The following is a 16,662-nucleotide window of genomic DNA, read 5'->3' as shown; positions in this document are numbered from 1 at the left end:
CCCTAGGCCACAGGGTCTAACTTAACAGTCTGGTAGGGTGGCGAGCCCACCTGCCTACCTTGAGGCATCTCCTCCTCCTCCTCCTCCTCCTCCTTATCCTCCTCCTCCTCCTCATCCTCCTGCTCGCTCTTAATCACCTCTCATCTTCTCTGACCTTTCTTCATTCTGCCAGGTCGACTCGTGACTTTAAGTTCACTGGACTAATGACCGGTGCTTTTAAGCTGCAGCCAGGAACTATTTCTGGGGTGGGCTTGTAAACCTCTTCCAGGTCAGGAGAACCCCTGGTGCTGTCATTCTAGAGCTCTCCCTGGCAGTCGCAGGTGTCCCTGCATCTCTGAAGTAGACCATACCCCCCAGACACTTCTTCGCAGTGTGGATAAGGCAACCAGCTATTTGCATGATGGGACTACTTTTTTATCCCGTGGCCTTCCATTGTGTATCCTTACTGAATCTTTAATCCCTGGTCAGTCTGCATTACACTGAGTCATACACTTCCTTCAGGCCATCTTGTGTCACTGACAAAGTTATTATTACCAGATGACTTGCCATGTGGGCCATTTATGTAGGCCCATCTCCTGTCCTGGAGTATCAGAATTACCTTGCCAACCCGACCACAGACAGACAGACACCGTCTCCAGTCCACCACACACAATATATTTACAGTTCTATTTACAAATATTAGAGTCCCGCACAGCACACAGTGCTTCCAGCACCAATCACCTTTCTCTCTGGCCTCACAATGGTGTCCTCTTCGGGCCGCCTTCTCTCCACACACCGAAGCCTTGTCTCCTTCCGTCCGACACCAGCTCCCCGACTGTTGGAAGGCAGCCCCTTTTAAGCTGCTCCAGGTGCCCCTTGATGAACTTCTGCTGGCACTTACTGGTGTGGTGGAAGTGCTGGCTGAGCAACTGGAAGCACTCCGGGTGACCCTGGAATACCTTCAGCCAGCACTTCCTGGTGTGGCGGAAGTGCTGGCTTCCAGGGCTTCAGTATCCAGAACCCGCCCCCTGGCGGTGGCCACGGGCCCCTATAGGGTTGAGCTTCCCAGCTCGGTTCCCGTGACCCCTATAGCAACCAGGGCGGCTGTCCTCTCCTGGCAAAGGCGCTATATAGGCGTCCTGTGACAATGTGTACAATAATATAAATTGATATATCTTTATATATAATACGCTACCGTGGCTGTCCGTTTGTCTGTCCAGGATTTTAAATTGCCTGCAGCTCACAAAGCGTTTGACCTATTGACCTGAAATTTGGTACACATATACTACGTGGCATCTGCTTTCCGCATTTTGGGGTGATGATTGACCTCCAAGGTTATTCCTTTTTTTATTTCATTTTATTTTATTTTGGAATCAACTCTTGGCAGCTGTTAGCAGAGTGGCCGTGTGGCACATGCGTACGGACGCCGTTCTCATCCCTACCATGTTTGACATCACATCCCCTACCTCTTCATATCTTAAATCATTCTTGAGGCAGATTAAAGACTTAAGTGCTAGCTTAAGTGAAAAATTAAGGAAAATGTACTAAGTAACTGCAACACAAACACTGACTTAATCACTTTTAATGTGAAAAGATGCTGACGAAAGAAGAGACGAAGCGGGCCGCTAGGGTGGAGAAAAGAAGAGCAGCTCAGGAAACAGCAAGTGCATCGACCTCTGAGCAAATGAGTGCTAAACATACAGAGAAAGAGGATGAAAACTAGGAATGCTCAAGTCAAGGGTATTCACTGCACATTATCGTGCCGTGCGCCATTACTGGTATATATATAGTAGCCGTCCCCCACGGCTCGGCCCGCGTAGTAGTGAAACAGGACAAACTTTAAAAATCAATAAACAAACAGGTATCGCTAGCTAAGCGGAGGCAAGGTATGCTCCAAAGAGAGGCAGAGCGACTCGAACGGAGGCTGGCGTGTGAGGACCCTGCCATCTCCCTACTCCTGACGTCACGCTTACCCCTCCCCTCGGCCCGCAGCCACGGTCTCGGATTCACGCAAATAAATCGCTCCTGCAAGTGAACTATGACACTTAGCGCAATGAGAGAAGTTCAAGCAAATTGTAGAAAAAAATCCGATCTAAATCCATTAAGTAGACACACACACAGACAGACAGACAAACACTGGATTTTATATATATTTATTGTGACAATATAAGACTTGGAGAAGCCACAAAAAAGGTTTGGGGAAACAGTAGGCAGGTCAGTTTGAAAATAGATGGTAAATAAATAGCACACCAGGGTGCTTTAAATGTCACAATGAAGAGCTTCTGAACATTTTTTCCTCAGTCACAGTGAGCTGCAAGACTGACTGACTCCTTCTCCTGGTGGGTGGTATTAAAGAGCTGGTTTCTGGAAGGGTCAGGTGTTGCTGGAGAACACCCAGCATGATGGCCAGAAGTGTCATCAGTCATCCGCTATCCAACATTCCTCTGAACTGTGGACAGTAAGAAATATTGTATTACTGACAGTGCCCCCTCTTGTGCTATGGTGGAATTGCTTATCTTTACAGGACCCCAAACATGTCTCCTACTCCCCCATGATATATATATATATATATATATATATATATATATATATATATATATATATATACATATATATATATACTGTATATATATATATATATATATATATATATATATATATATATATATATATATATATATATATGAGGGGTGTTCAATTATAAACAGGAAAGTTCTTATAAAGAGTGCAAGGTGAGACATGACTTGTTGGACAAACACATGCACTTTGAACCACCACGTAGAAGAGGGCGCTCGCCACAACTGTCTGATAGAACATCTGCAGCATCTTATTGCAGATGTTGAAGGATGCCAGCCTTCTAAGGAAGTATAGTCGGCTCTGTCCTCTTTTGCACAGTACAGTCCCTTGTGGCGCTCCTGTGTTGCTGACCACAATGTCAGACCTGCAGTTCCCGAGACGCACATACTGAGGTCTGTCTGTAAGATAGTCCACAATCCATGCCACCAGGTATGAATCTACTCTCATCTCTGTCAGCTTGTCCCTAAGTAGCAGAGGTTGGATGTTGTTGAAGGCGCTAGAGAAGTCTAGAAACATAACATGTCAGAGCAGAAGGCACACAGTAGAGTTGTGTAGAGAATTATTATTAAATGTTACACAAATGAAGGAGTCGTTCCATCTCAGATTTATTCGAGACTTAAGAATCAGCTTGGGGATGACTTCTACTGTTCTGGGATTAAGAAGCTTCCTGAGCCCTGGAACAAGTGTATCGCAGTGGCAGGAGACTACATAGAAAAACATTGTCTAAGTCGTTTCATTGTATTCGATAAATAAAATGCAGTTTATAAATTCCTGTTCATATTTGAACAATCCTCATGTATATATATATATATACACAGTATATATATACTAGTTGTGCTCCCCATCTAAGTCGGGCTGAAATCTAAATTATCAATATTGACTTCTTATTTTTTATTTGATACATGGGTTGTCCAATTGGACCGCTAAAATATTATGAACCCAATCCCTTTTCCTTGCAGAGGCCTTTCCCTCTTTGGATAGAGCTGCCCATTTTTGCCACTTCCCTTCAGCATCGCTGATCAACAACTCCTATAGTCGAAGAGTTTTGCTGGGAAAATGTGGTGGTGGTTGCTACCACATGGGCCTTGTTTAGACACTCTGGCCTAGTTGTATCAGAGCTTTGGCTTTCCGACATGTGCATCAATTTATCGCTGTTTACACTCGTCCTTTGGATAACAGGCAAAGTTATGAGTCATTAACATTATGGCTATAAACCTCATTCACATGGACCATGTGAACAGCTACCACGCTGCTGTTGCTGGGCTATAATATAATATGCCGATAATGCCATTATTTGGTATTTTTGTTATAATTTTTGAGTTTTTTGACCCTTCTTCTTTACTTTTTTTTCCTAACCCTCACAACCATGTGGACACACAAATACACAGACAAACACAGACATTTGTTCTTTTATTAAGTTGGATAAGCTGATTTCTGTCCATCTGGCAGTTACTATCTATTTGGCATATTCAGCGTCAATGGATTTTGTAATGCATGTAGTAATGGAATGCATAGTGTTCATTCCAACAGATGGTGCATCACAAACATTAGCACTGTTTTTACAAATCTCACACCAAATGTTGTATAGCAGAGACATAGTAGCCAGATGGAAGTACAGATACACAAACACACACAGAAACATTTTACTTTTATTAAGGCAGATGTACAAAATATAATAATAATACTTGTTTACTTTTATATAACACTTTTCTAAATACTCGAAGCGCTTCAGTGAGTGGGGAGCCACTTCAACCACAATCAATGTGTAGCACCAACCTGGCAGATGCAACGACAGCTATTTATGCACCAGTGCCCTCTCCACACATGAGCTATTAGGTGGTGAAGTGGTAAGAGAGATAACCAATTAGAGACAGGGGAAGATTAGGGGGCCAGAATGACTAGGCTGCGGTGGGCAATTTAGCCTGGACATTGGAATACACCCTACTCTTTCCAAAGGATACGCAAGGATCTTTAATGACCACGGAGAGTCAGGATCTCAATGTTACGTTTCATACAAAGGACAGCGCCATTTTTACATTACAGTGTCCCCTTCACTGCACTGGGGCATTGGGATTCACACACAGACTACAGGGTATGCGCCCCCTGCTGTCCTCTTCATCACCTCTTCCAGCAGCTATCCATGCTTTCCTAGATGGTCTCCCATCCAAGTTCTGTCCAGGCTCAAACATGCTTAGCTTCAGGTGGATGACCTCTTCTGAACTGCATGTGGTATACAGTATATCGAATTTAATTTGTCTTCTTTAACACTGATCAACAGGCAAGGATTCTTGAATGTCAAAGTGAAAGCAGATCTTTGCATAGTAGGTAAGACTAATACAAATGTAAAACATACAATAATGGACCCCATACTTTTCATCCCTCTTAACCTGACACCTCTAAATCCTCTCTGGTGTAGCCCATTTGTTTTTGAAGTCCCAGAAGGAGTTCAGCGAAGATCACAATCATTTTCAGTTGATTGTTGTATAAATGTGCCTGAATGTCAAAGGGACAACTTGTGGAGAAGTGAATATGGTGGACTGACCTATACCATGTAGATAGAAGATCATGCCAGGGAACTCTGTGATGATCTCTGGAAGATGATCCAAGTGACTGAATATCCAGTGTAAACAGATTGAGACAGACACAGAAAGAGGTTTGGGGGGCTGCCACCCTTATACTTGAAATTAGGCTGCCAAAAGATGATGGGTGGTTCAGCGTTTACAGACTTTTGTCCAAGTAAGAACAAGGCAAACAGGCAAACATGGTGGTTTTATAGTCAGACAGGGGAAATAATGTCATCAGACAGGTACAGGAAGTGACGTCCTCTGGGCCATGACTGGGAGTGACGTCCTTGGGGCCGGAACCGGAAGTGACAAGTGATGTCATTGGATCCAGGCAAAATTTCCCATGGTAGGTCTGCCAATGGAAAAAGAGCAAGGATCAGTGCACTCTGCCATCCTCTGGTCTGGTGTGGAATTACCTCCCTTTGAGTCTTTTTAGGTCTCACGTGTGTGATACCAGATAAATCAATCATAAAGAAAAGGAAAGACTATGGGACAGCTGGAAATCTGAGTAGAACAGGCAATCCACAAAATGAGAGTCACCATGCAAGAAGAAGTTGGGCGAAGGAGGCCAATGAGTGACCTCTGAGAACTCTGAAGGAACAACAAATTCGGGTAGATGAGATTAGAGAGACAGTACGGGTGCTTCACCTATCGCAGCTTTATGGAAGATTGGCAAAGAGAGAAACACACAGAACATCTCAGTCAAAGACACATGGGAGACTCTGAAGATCCTCTGGTTTGATGAGTCCACATTTGAGATTGTTGGCCATCAGACTAAATGCCATGTTTGAATGCTGCATATTACAAAAGAACACATCATCTCCAGCAGGAAGGCTCCTGAGGGTGAAACGAATGCAGCAAAATATGGGGAAACCCTGGAGGAAAACCTGATGGAGTCAACAGCATCAAAACAGCAACGTGAATATCCTGGAGTGGCCGAGTCCACATTAGAATTAGTGGCTATGCTTGAAAAACAGTTGTTCACTTCGGATCTCCATGCAAACTGATAGATCCGAGGAGCTTTGAAAAGAACACTGGAGAACGATGGAAACTCTGATAGATCTGAGACTCCAGGATGCCATGACTGAATACTGACTTGAAGGGATTGACTATGTGATCAGTTATTTTGTGCTTTATGTATGTAAATAATTTAGACCAGTTCGCAAAAATCTGTGAAACTTGAAAGAATCTTTTTCTGTTGATCGAAAAGCCTAATTAAATCCATTGGGGTTTAGTACTGTATAATTAAAAACAATGAAAACTTCCAAGGGGGTGAATACTTTTCATAGGCATTGAATGTTTAAATTCCAAATTCCATCAGTTTGAGGTCAGTCTTATTCTGAAAAGGATCCTTCTGTAGGCAAATGGTAATTCAATTCATTTCATATCATTTCATTACTGTCCATTTGCATTCAGCGATTATTAGCATATCTTGTAAATTAGGACGGAAGAGAGAGTACTAATAGAAAACCGCTGTTCAAATGTAACGTCAGTAACTTTGAAAGGAAATAAGAAACAGACACGCCAATAAGGTGAACTGCCAAAACGGCAGTGGAAAACTTTGCTGCAGCTGTGAATCTGGTGACAGAGCTGGCCACAGAGAAAAGGCTGTCGTTTTTTTTTCTTTTTTTTATTATTATTTTATTTTTATTTGGTCTTCTTTCTTTCCGCCTTTAGTGGATTCACAGCTCTGGCTGGAGTCTGTGAGCAAGGGGGGTGAGCAGGGGGGCGGGGGGGGCACAGACGCCGCCTTTTTGAGTTGGCGACATGACAAATTGGCTCCTGCTCTAAAGTGCGTAAAAGAGGTTTTATTTTAAGAAGCGATCTCTTCATCTGCAGTGACAGACTTTAAGTTTTTCTGGATTCGCCACCCACCCTCGATTTCCAACACACACACACACACACACAAACTCCTTTTCCAGCCCATGTTCACTCACACTGGGAGGTCTCCTGCTTCAGTAGAATATGGAGTTTTATTATAACCTGGCTTTAACGGTAACATTGACCCCCCCAGCTAGTTAAAAACTAATGGAAAAATCTGAACGCTTTAAATCTAGAACCAGTGTTTCTGCAGCTTTTGTCTCACTGGGATTGTGGTTTTGCCTGTATTTGGGTTTCTGTCTGAAAATAGCACCAGTGTAAATGTATGAACATTAAGAATCACCTGTCTTTTTTCACTCTTGTTTTGAATCTCTTGCTGAACCTTCCCCTAGTATCAGCACCTGGGATTTTCATATTCTTTTCTTTTAATGTCGGGTAGGTCATCGTCAGAAGCTGGAGGAGCAGAGTAAAACAGGCAGCCTTGCTTTCTCTGAGAGGCTGAGCGAGCTGGAGCAACTGAGACGCACCGCCATGAGGGTCAGCCCACACCATCCCAGCCCTACACCCAACCCTCGTCCTTCCCTCAACCACACCACGCCTTTTGGGAGTCAACCACCCAGTCAGCTGCAAGGTGAGTTGGGCAACGCAGTTCAGCGATAAAAATGCTTGAGATGTGCCATTGATGACAGGTAACAACTCATCACTGCTCTTAGGCTTTATTCCTACCTTTGCACATATTCCCACGCGTTAATGTGTGGGCATTTTAATTTGTCAATTCACACTGACATGGGTGAATACTCATGCACTTTAAAGTACTATTCGTCATGAGTCTACCTGTTATTGGCTTTCATTTATGGTAAAAATAAATTTCTCCTAAAGGCCATGTCACATTAAATGACTTTTCCACCAACTTCTAGTCACCTTCATTTATTTACATAGTCTTAGCAAGTCTGAGGCTGTCGGCAGTACACTCCCGTGAAGTCAGTCGCAAAATGTAACATGCCCAGTGATTCACTACAACTGGTCCACAACTTGCTTGTCACTCTGTGTCCATGAGCAACGTTCAATTATCGTGAAGGTTAAATATATACAAGGCAGCAACAAAGAACAGGGAACATGGGAGTTTTGGACCTTCCAAACAGAAGAGATGCTCATCTGTCTGATGTCTTATGTTTTACATACCATGACAGAATGGAAAAAGCTGTAAGAAAAAAAAAAGAAAAAAGCAGTCGTACCTGTTAATGCTTCATACAGCACATTATTGGCTGTCACTAAAAGGGCTGAGCACGATTGTGCTGGAAGGTTGGCATTCACTAAATTAGACGTGCCCAGTAATTTTAAGTCATGTATGTTGACAAGAGCCAGGCGACAATCTCAGCTATAGTGAGTCTGACATGAGCAACGATTACAAGTCGTATAATGTGACATCAGCTTAAGGGGGAAGTAAATGTAGCCATCTTCTATCATGGGCATATCATTTGGTGTGTTATTATGTAGTGATTTTGGACATCTTAGAATTATGTTGTATTTGTCTTATTTATTTTAATCATTACTATATTTTTGTTAGGTTTTGTTGATCATGTACCACTACTTTTGTTTATTGTTTTTCTATCATGGGTGCCATCATTTTGTTTATTTTATTTTGGCTATAACAATATTATTGTTGGAGATGGAGTTCCATTTCCACCTTGTGACAACCAGGAGTAGATGTTATGTGTAAAGCAGGTCTTTTCCTTTGGCTTAGGTTTACATTATTTTTTTCTTTACCATTTGTACTAAAGTATTTTTGTTTATGTGACATGTTTGTGTTTACTTTAGTGTTATATAGGACCTCTTATTAGTAATTACTTGTGAAAATGTGGACCTCCAGTTGCATGTGTTTCTCTGTCCTTGTCATTCTTGCATGACGACTCCTGCATTTGACACTCATCAGATGGCATTGCTTTTCTTCTTCTTCGTCTATTATTATTATTATTATTATTATTATTATTATAGTTAGCAGCCCAAATAGCAGCCTCTGTGATTTGCTTGATGCTCAGAAGATGTCACTATTCCTTGTTTGCTTTCTGCCATGTCACATTGCTTGCCAAGCACTTTGCCATAGTAAACCCACAAGCACAAGTCATTTTGCTGAGGCTTTTTTCAATTTCCAGAACATATCAGGTCGTAAGCTTTTGATCAAGACTAAGATCAAGTTTCTAGACCCAGAAGTTACAAGCAGAGCACCATTCACATGAATTTATACATCCTTATCTTTCTTGCATCCTGTAACCTGCACTTAATGCTCTGCAGATAACAACCAGTCTCTTCTTTTTCATCTTCTTCCTATTATAATATTTTTCAGCATTTCAGCAGCCTCTGTGATTTGCGTAATGCTCAGCACATGTTGCTGGGCTTTTTTTTCTTGCTGACATTTCACTTCATTTGCCGATCTCTTTGCAATAGAAAACCCACAGGCACAGGTCAGTTGGCTGAGGTTGCTTCTACTTCATATTTTTTGAATAACAAGAACATATCAGGTCATAAGCTTTCAATCAAAACTAAGATTGAGGTTGTAACCCCAGTAGTTCACAAGTAATCACTTGTGACACATGACAGAAGGGTATCACTCAGCATGTTAAATATATATTGTGGAATATGACCCGGACACAGGCAGGCAGACACGTTTAAATCACCCCACACACATTTATTGAGGCTCACCATATTTACAGTTTACTCACAAGCCCCAATACCCCACAGTCCAGGCCAATCAACAATGCCTTCTCTCTCTGTCTTCAGACCACCTCCTTCTCTCCTCCAGAAACCTTGTCCACTCTTCCACCCGACTCAAGTCCATCTCTGAAGGGGGGCGGCCCCTTTAAAGAAGCACCCGGATGTGCTCCAGGTGTGTTCCCGGCAATCTCCCACCGACACGCCCCAGTGTGGCGGAAGTGCCGGCTGTCTCCCCGGGTGTCCCTGTTCCTCTTCCCCCCAGCACTTCCTGGTGTGGTGGAAATGCTGAGGTCCAGGGTCCTCCAGGTATTGGGGTCCCCCTGGCGGTAACCACGGGTCCCTACAGGGTCGAGCTTCCCAGCTCTGTACCTGCGGCCCCCAGGGCGGTCGCCCCCTCAAGGTCTGGAGGAGGCATAAGCCTTCCTTCCCGTCTTCTCGGGCGTCCCGGCTGGGTACCACCCCCATCCAGGTACCACAATATATATACTGTAATATATATAATCTGTATATATATATATATATATATATATATATATATATATATATATATATATATATATATATACAATCCAACATCTGTCTTTCTGTATGTCTGTCCACTTTTCATGAGAGAACTACTTAACGGATAGATCAGGTTTTTTTCTAGAATTTGCTTGAACATTCCGTTTGATTTCGCGACTTCTCTCAGCGTGTTAAGTATCATAGTTCGCTTACAGGAGTGATTCATTTGTGTGCATCTAAGAGAGACACAGTGGACCGAGTGTAGGGGGGTGTGGCTGTCCTCACTCACACGCCAGCCTCGGGGTGTGTACCTTACCTCCGCTTAGCTAGCGAACAAGAGAACTAGTTAACAGATTTAGATAGGGTTTTAGTCTATAATTTGCTGGAATATTCCGGTTGATTTTGTGACATCTCTCATCGTGCTAAGAATCAGAGTTCACTTGCAGGACTGATATATTCGCAGTAATCTGAGACAAAGGCTGCGGGCCAAGGGGAGGGGGAAGCGTGGCGTCAAGGGTGGGGAGCCGGGCAGGGCCTTCCATACTCATGCTTAGCTATGCATACCTGTTTGTTTATTGATTTTTAAAGTTTGTCCTGTTTCACCATTATGCGGGCGAAACCGCAGAGGACAGCTAGTATGTATATAATCTATATATATAAAATCCCTATGTGCATCCAGGTGTCCGTGTGTGGGTGTCTTCTGATGAAGTGCGCATGCGCGGGGCACGGTGCGATGCGCGATATTACTGTCAGAGAAAGTTACAGGCATTTTACGGAAATACAAACCAGTATTACTGCGAGAGGAAATTAAAGGTACACAATACAGTGACGCATATTACAGCCACATACAAGCCAGTATTACTGTCGATGAGATTAAAGGCACATTACCGACGCGCACGCCTGTATTACCGCCAGAGAAAATTAAAGGTATATTACGGATGTACAAGACGGTACCCTTCAATAAGGGCGCGCACAGGCATCTTTCAATAAGGGCGCGCCGCGCTCAATTGAGGTCGCCCTTTTGAAGCTTGCCTTTTTGTGCGTGTCCTTATTGAATAGAGCCATACAAGACAGTATTACTGTCACAGAAAATTAAAGACACACAATACACGGCGGCAGCCCACGAAGAACGGTCAGCTCAGCAAGTAAACATCAACAAAAGAAAGGCAGAAAGACAAAGAAAAATACGACCAACAAAAAGAATGAGGTCAAAGTCCCTTGCCATTTAATATAGACTGTTCCTACTAATGTTTATGCACTACTGTTCTAGCGCCCGTTATTGTAACGGCCTAAATGACTAGTATATACTGTATATATTCTTTCTCTCCTATTCTAGTTCATTTGGTGCCTTTTTCCATTTTTATTGATGGTTTTGAGGGCTGTAAATTATGTAACTTAGCCTTCATTTTGTTTTTGTGATTTTTATTTTTACCGTTGTTACTGCCATATTGTGTAGGTATGTCCGGCTCCGTTTTGTGCTCTGTCTACTAGGGCTGCTTTTGTGTCTTTAGGCGTGTGACTTCGGAGGTCATAATCCTTATCCAATTACTCACTGGAGTTAAAGGTCTATCAGAAAGGACATGTCCTTATCTGAATGGATGGATTCTAAATCAAACCTTTCTGCTTAGTGCTTTTTCAATTACTTTTGAATACTTTGGTTCTTTGATCCTTGTCTATATTTTTTAAACTTCGATTTCAGTTTCTGCAGTTAACTTCGGTTCTTGGCTCTTTTCCTGGTTTTCACTACTTCTTTTCTCCTGGTTACTATTTCAAATCTTTTTGCTGGATCGCTGGCGTAACAGTTAGTATCTGTGAGTAATGTTTGTCCCTTGTGCTTTGTGGGTGCTGCCCCAAGAGTCGAGGCCATCCTGACATCATCACTCATGAGACATCCCACTGGCTGTTGATTGAATCAGGGAAGCAATGTCAGTAGCGGTTCATGGATTGAGTTTGAGTTTAGAGACCTGTAAGCATTGCTTTTTCATTTGGATTTTCTGGTTTTGCTTCTACTTTTGGATTCTTTTCTTTTTTTTTTAGCTTGGATTGAGTTTTAGGCAATTTCTTTCTACCCTTTCAAGCATTTCTTGTTATATTTTCTTCATTTATAAATATTCTTTACTTCAGAGTGTCTCTACAAGCTATTGTTTTTAAGAGTTGTTCACCCCAAGAGACATCTTAGGATATTTTGGGACTTTAAAGTATATTTAAAGCCAGTTTTCCACTTTGGGCCTAATTAGGCCGAAGCCTGCCAATGGAGTCAGGAGATCTGGCTGTCTTGGTGCTAGCCTGTTCCGAGCAGTCTGTTTTTGTGACTTATTTTGGAAGCCTCAGTCCCCTTTGGGGCTTCACGACTCCTAATTATGACATAACTGACATCATCGTGACAGTATTAAGGATGGTGGTGTGCTGGGTCTGGATATTGTGGAAAATCTTTGTTATTTTTTATGGTGTTAGCTGTTAACAAATTACATGATGTGCTTTTCTACTTAGAACTTTGTTCCCATTTTGGTTTAAACCGCAGCCTGTCTCCTGAACCTTAACTACCCCTCTACTAAATTTAACTCTGGTGGAACAAATTGAGGAGAGGTCATTATGAAATTACAATGGTCAGTGGCTGAAGTGGAAGCAAAATGTGGCGATACTCCCTATTGTGCACTCTCAATGCACAGGGGGAGACCCCAGAAGGGCTAAAAGCACAAATTATATTAAGAATAGGAAGTGGTGGTCAGAAAGTGTGGATTAGAGCAAAGAGCTTGGGTCCTAAGTACGGGTTGGTAATGTGGGACAAGGTGCTGGTATACAAGTGTTAACTGCCAGTGCTCATAGTGCATGAATGGAGAAGTGCAGACTGTTGTTTGAAATCCTGAAGTTACATCGGAGGCAGAGATCAGCTTGGGAACACCCCATACTATGTCAGTGTGAGGAGCATGGATACGTCTGGGCCTTAGAACAGGAAATAAGAGACCATAAGGACACATTTTTCAACTGTACCTGTATGCCTCTGGAGAGCGGGAATCCGCAAATTGGAAGGGCTCACAATTAAGAAAGTTGAAGGGGCAGGATCCCTGTGTGATCCTGGTACGTATGTGCATTTTTGCATATTTTCATTTATTTCAATGAACCCCTTCCATTTGCAGATGCACAAAGTTATGTAGCATGTCACATTTCCTCTGGCAGCACTGCGCTTCTCCACAGTGATATGATCACCAACCACAGAATAGATTTGACGTTACTAGTGCGCTGTGGATTCCCTGCATTTTTGGACACTGAAATAACTCCAGGAACTACAGAAGTGTAAAGTTAGCCTAATAAAAGAGCATTTGCCACCTGTTGACAATCCTGAGTGGTTTGACGCACAAGCCATTATTTGTTTCAGCCGTCTTCGATGACAGAGTTTAACTTTGAAGCTGCTTCTCTTATTAACACATTCTGCTTTGCTTAACCCCACAAGAAATGAACTTGTGAGTATTAAGATAGTTTGAGCCAATAAATAAAAAAAAAATAACATAACATTATCAAACCACATTAGGGTTTAGGAAGGTTTAAACTAATCCCGGGTGCAAGACAGGACAGCAGGACAGTCTATCACAGTGTACTCACACAAACACACACGAACAAGTACGTTCGTATTGGGCACATCAAACTAAAATGTCCACCTTTGATATGAAAGTTGGGAGTATCCAGAGTAAAGCCCACGGTTGCGTGTGCAGACTCTACAAAGACAGCAGCAAGGCACAGGATTTGATCCCGGTAGGTGAGGTCATGGCACTAACCGTTGCACGTTGCACGTTGCATGTTTCAAGACTCGACTTATATGCAAGTATATACGGTAATAGAATTGTATTTTGCTAGTTTTCTAAACTGTTCATATTATGTCTTCTAAACCTGAAGCTTTGAATTCAATTTTGGTCTGCTCTCTAATGCTCTTTGCATCCACAGTAGTTGGAAATGTGCTTTATTGAATAGGAATTGTATTAATTATAGCCTTTCCTAGGTGAAAGAGTGGTGCAGCGGTGAATGCAGCTGCCTTATGGATCCAGTTATTGTTTGTGGTGGAGAGCTGTCTCTGTTCTTATACCACAAGCATTTTCAGGCCTGGCTAGTACTTGGATGGGAAACCATTCAGGACAAAACTTGGGTCACTACTAGATGAGGTGTTCAGGAGGGGGCACTTACCCTGTGGTTTGAATGTGAATCATAAAACCTCAGTGTCGTGATGGGGACACTGTGCTATTAAAATAACCTCATCCTTTGGATGAGATGTAAAAAATCGAGGTCCTGACTTTCTGTGGTCATAAAAGATCCCTGGGGATCTTTGTAAAGAGTAGAGCGCATCCCGATGTCCTTTCTAATTTCATTTTATTCTTTAGTTAATTGTTTATCTCTCACCGCTTCACCACTTAACAGCTAATGTGTGGTGAGAGTTCTGGCACAAAATGGCTGCCATCACCTCATCCAGGTGGATGCTACACATACTGTAAGTGGTGGTTGAAGTGGCTCCCCACTCACTGAAGAAGCACTTTGAGTAGTGAGAAAAAAGCTATATAAATATAAATAATAATAATAATTAAATACAATTATTATTATTATTATTCCAATTACCTTCCAAAGTCTCAAAAACGTGCAGGTTAGGGTCCTTGATGATTCCTCATTAGCCTGTGTGGGTATTGTGATGGACTAGCTCCTGGTCCAGTCTTGGTTCTTGCTATTATGATTTGTGTTTGTTCTAAATAAACAATACACGTAAAAAGGGTTAGGGTGCCAGTCAGTAATCCCATTAAATGTCGGTAGGTTAAAAAGCGGGCAAAGAAAATGTCACACAAGAGTGTAAAACGAAAAGCGTACAGCCATTCAAGACAAAAGCAAAGTGAATGATTGATCCTTCCACCTCAAGAGCTGGCCCTCAGTTGAACATTTGTACTTCCAGTGCAATGCAGACTCCAAGGAGGTGCTGGGTCGGGGGACTATGCCCTCTGCCAGATTTTTGACTTGACCATGATACAAACTCACATTGATTGTGATGCTTCAATCACCTTTTTGGACCCCATCTTCAGTTTGAAATACTGAAGGATACCACTATCCCCCGCACTTCGATTATGACTCTGTAAATGCCAAGGGGAATCCCCCAATGGTCTTTGAACACACGGCTGAAAATGGCAAGGGGAAGCCCCCAACATGCTCAGCATTTCAGACTAATTGATCTAAAACCAGACCTGTTCCTGTGACTTCAAGATCTTTATTGGTCTGACCGGAAGGGGCAGGGTCTCATGGTGGAAGAGAAAGTTGGGTGACTTGTAGTCCAGCTGGCGAGCGTCTGAACTGTGCGTGGAAAATGATTGTGGACAGCGCCCCCTCTCTGCTCAGTGTGTTATTACTTACGTTGTATGGAGGTGTCCGCCAAGCATTATCTTGACAGCATCTATTGCTTAATTTCAGTATTTAATAAATATGATAATTTAAAAATAAATTAATATGTGAAGATATCTAATTAATTGACAAGATACTCAAAGACTTTGTTGAACAGTAACTCAAAACTGCAAATATGTGAAACTCGTATGTACTTCTGGTGGTGTGTAACTACACTCCCATTGAAAGGTTTTTTTTCAATATGGATACATAAAGATGATCTTATTTAAAAAAGTAACCTTCAAAGCTCTTATGTATAGTATGTAGGTCAACAGAAATGCAATTTCCTTGTGCAGAAAAAAAGAGACCACACACACCCTCTTTTATCATTGCATCAAATGGCTGAAATTAAAATCAGGTGCCCTCCAACAGGTGCAGATGATTAGAACGTCGTTACACAGGAACTTGAAACTTGGAGAGAAACATCAGAAAGCTGAAGTGTGGGTTGGTCTTCGCAACTGAGGTGCGTGGCTACATCATGCCAAGATCAAAGGAGCTCCCTGAGGCACCTCGTGCCTATGAGTCTGGAGGGGCTTTTAAAGTCATTAGTATAGTAGTCGATTGTGCCACTGCTCAAAAGATCATCCACAGTACAAAGGGGAAACCTTTCAAACAACTGGCAGTCTATCCAGTCCAGGTCCTACCACCCAATCCAGCACAAGTCCTGAATGTAAAGATGCTGTGTGACGTCCTCAAAGACGTGACGAGGTTTACAGAGAAGTCTTACTTCAGGTAGTGTCACAGTGCACGAGTAAACCTTACCAAGTTAAGGGACAAATAAATTGTGTGATAGATAGATAGATAGATAGATAGATAGATAGATAGATAGATAGATAGATAGATAGATAGATAGATAGATAGATAGATAGATAGATAGATAGATAGATAGATAGATAGATAGATAGATAGATAGATAGATAGATAGATATGAAAGGCACTATATGATAGATAGATAGATAGATAGATAGATAGATAGATAGATAGATAGATAGATAGATAGATAGATAGATAGATAGATAGATAGATAGATAGATAGATAGATAGATAGATATGAAAGGCACTATATGATAGATAGATAGATAGATAGATAGATAGATAGATA

General features: G+C 42.1%; 1 protein-coding gene across 3 annotated transcripts in view; it reads left to right on the top strand.

The window, feature by feature from the left end:
* runx1 (RUNX family transcription factor 1) overlaps nucleotides 1–16,662 on the top strand; it is a 301,136-nt gene that overhangs the window by 236,079 nt on the left and 48,395 nt on the right. For all 3 annotated transcript variants that reach the window (XM_051927227.1, XM_051927228.1, XM_028800922.2), the window contains exon 5: nucleotides 7,381–7,572. In XM_051927227.1, the coding sequence (XP_051783187.1) occupies nucleotides 7,381–7,572 (192 nt within the window). The remainder of the gene's footprint in view (nucleotides 1–7,380; nucleotides 7,573–16,662) is intronic.

The sequence above is a fragment of the Erpetoichthys calabaricus genome, chromosome 4, assembly GCF_900747795.2.
Source record: "Erpetoichthys calabaricus chromosome 4, fErpCal1.3, whole genome shotgun sequence".
Lineage (NCBI taxonomy): Eukaryota > Metazoa > Chordata > Cladistia > Polypteriformes > Polypteridae > Erpetoichthys > Erpetoichthys calabaricus.
This window is presented reverse-complemented; position numbering and strand designations above follow the sequence as displayed.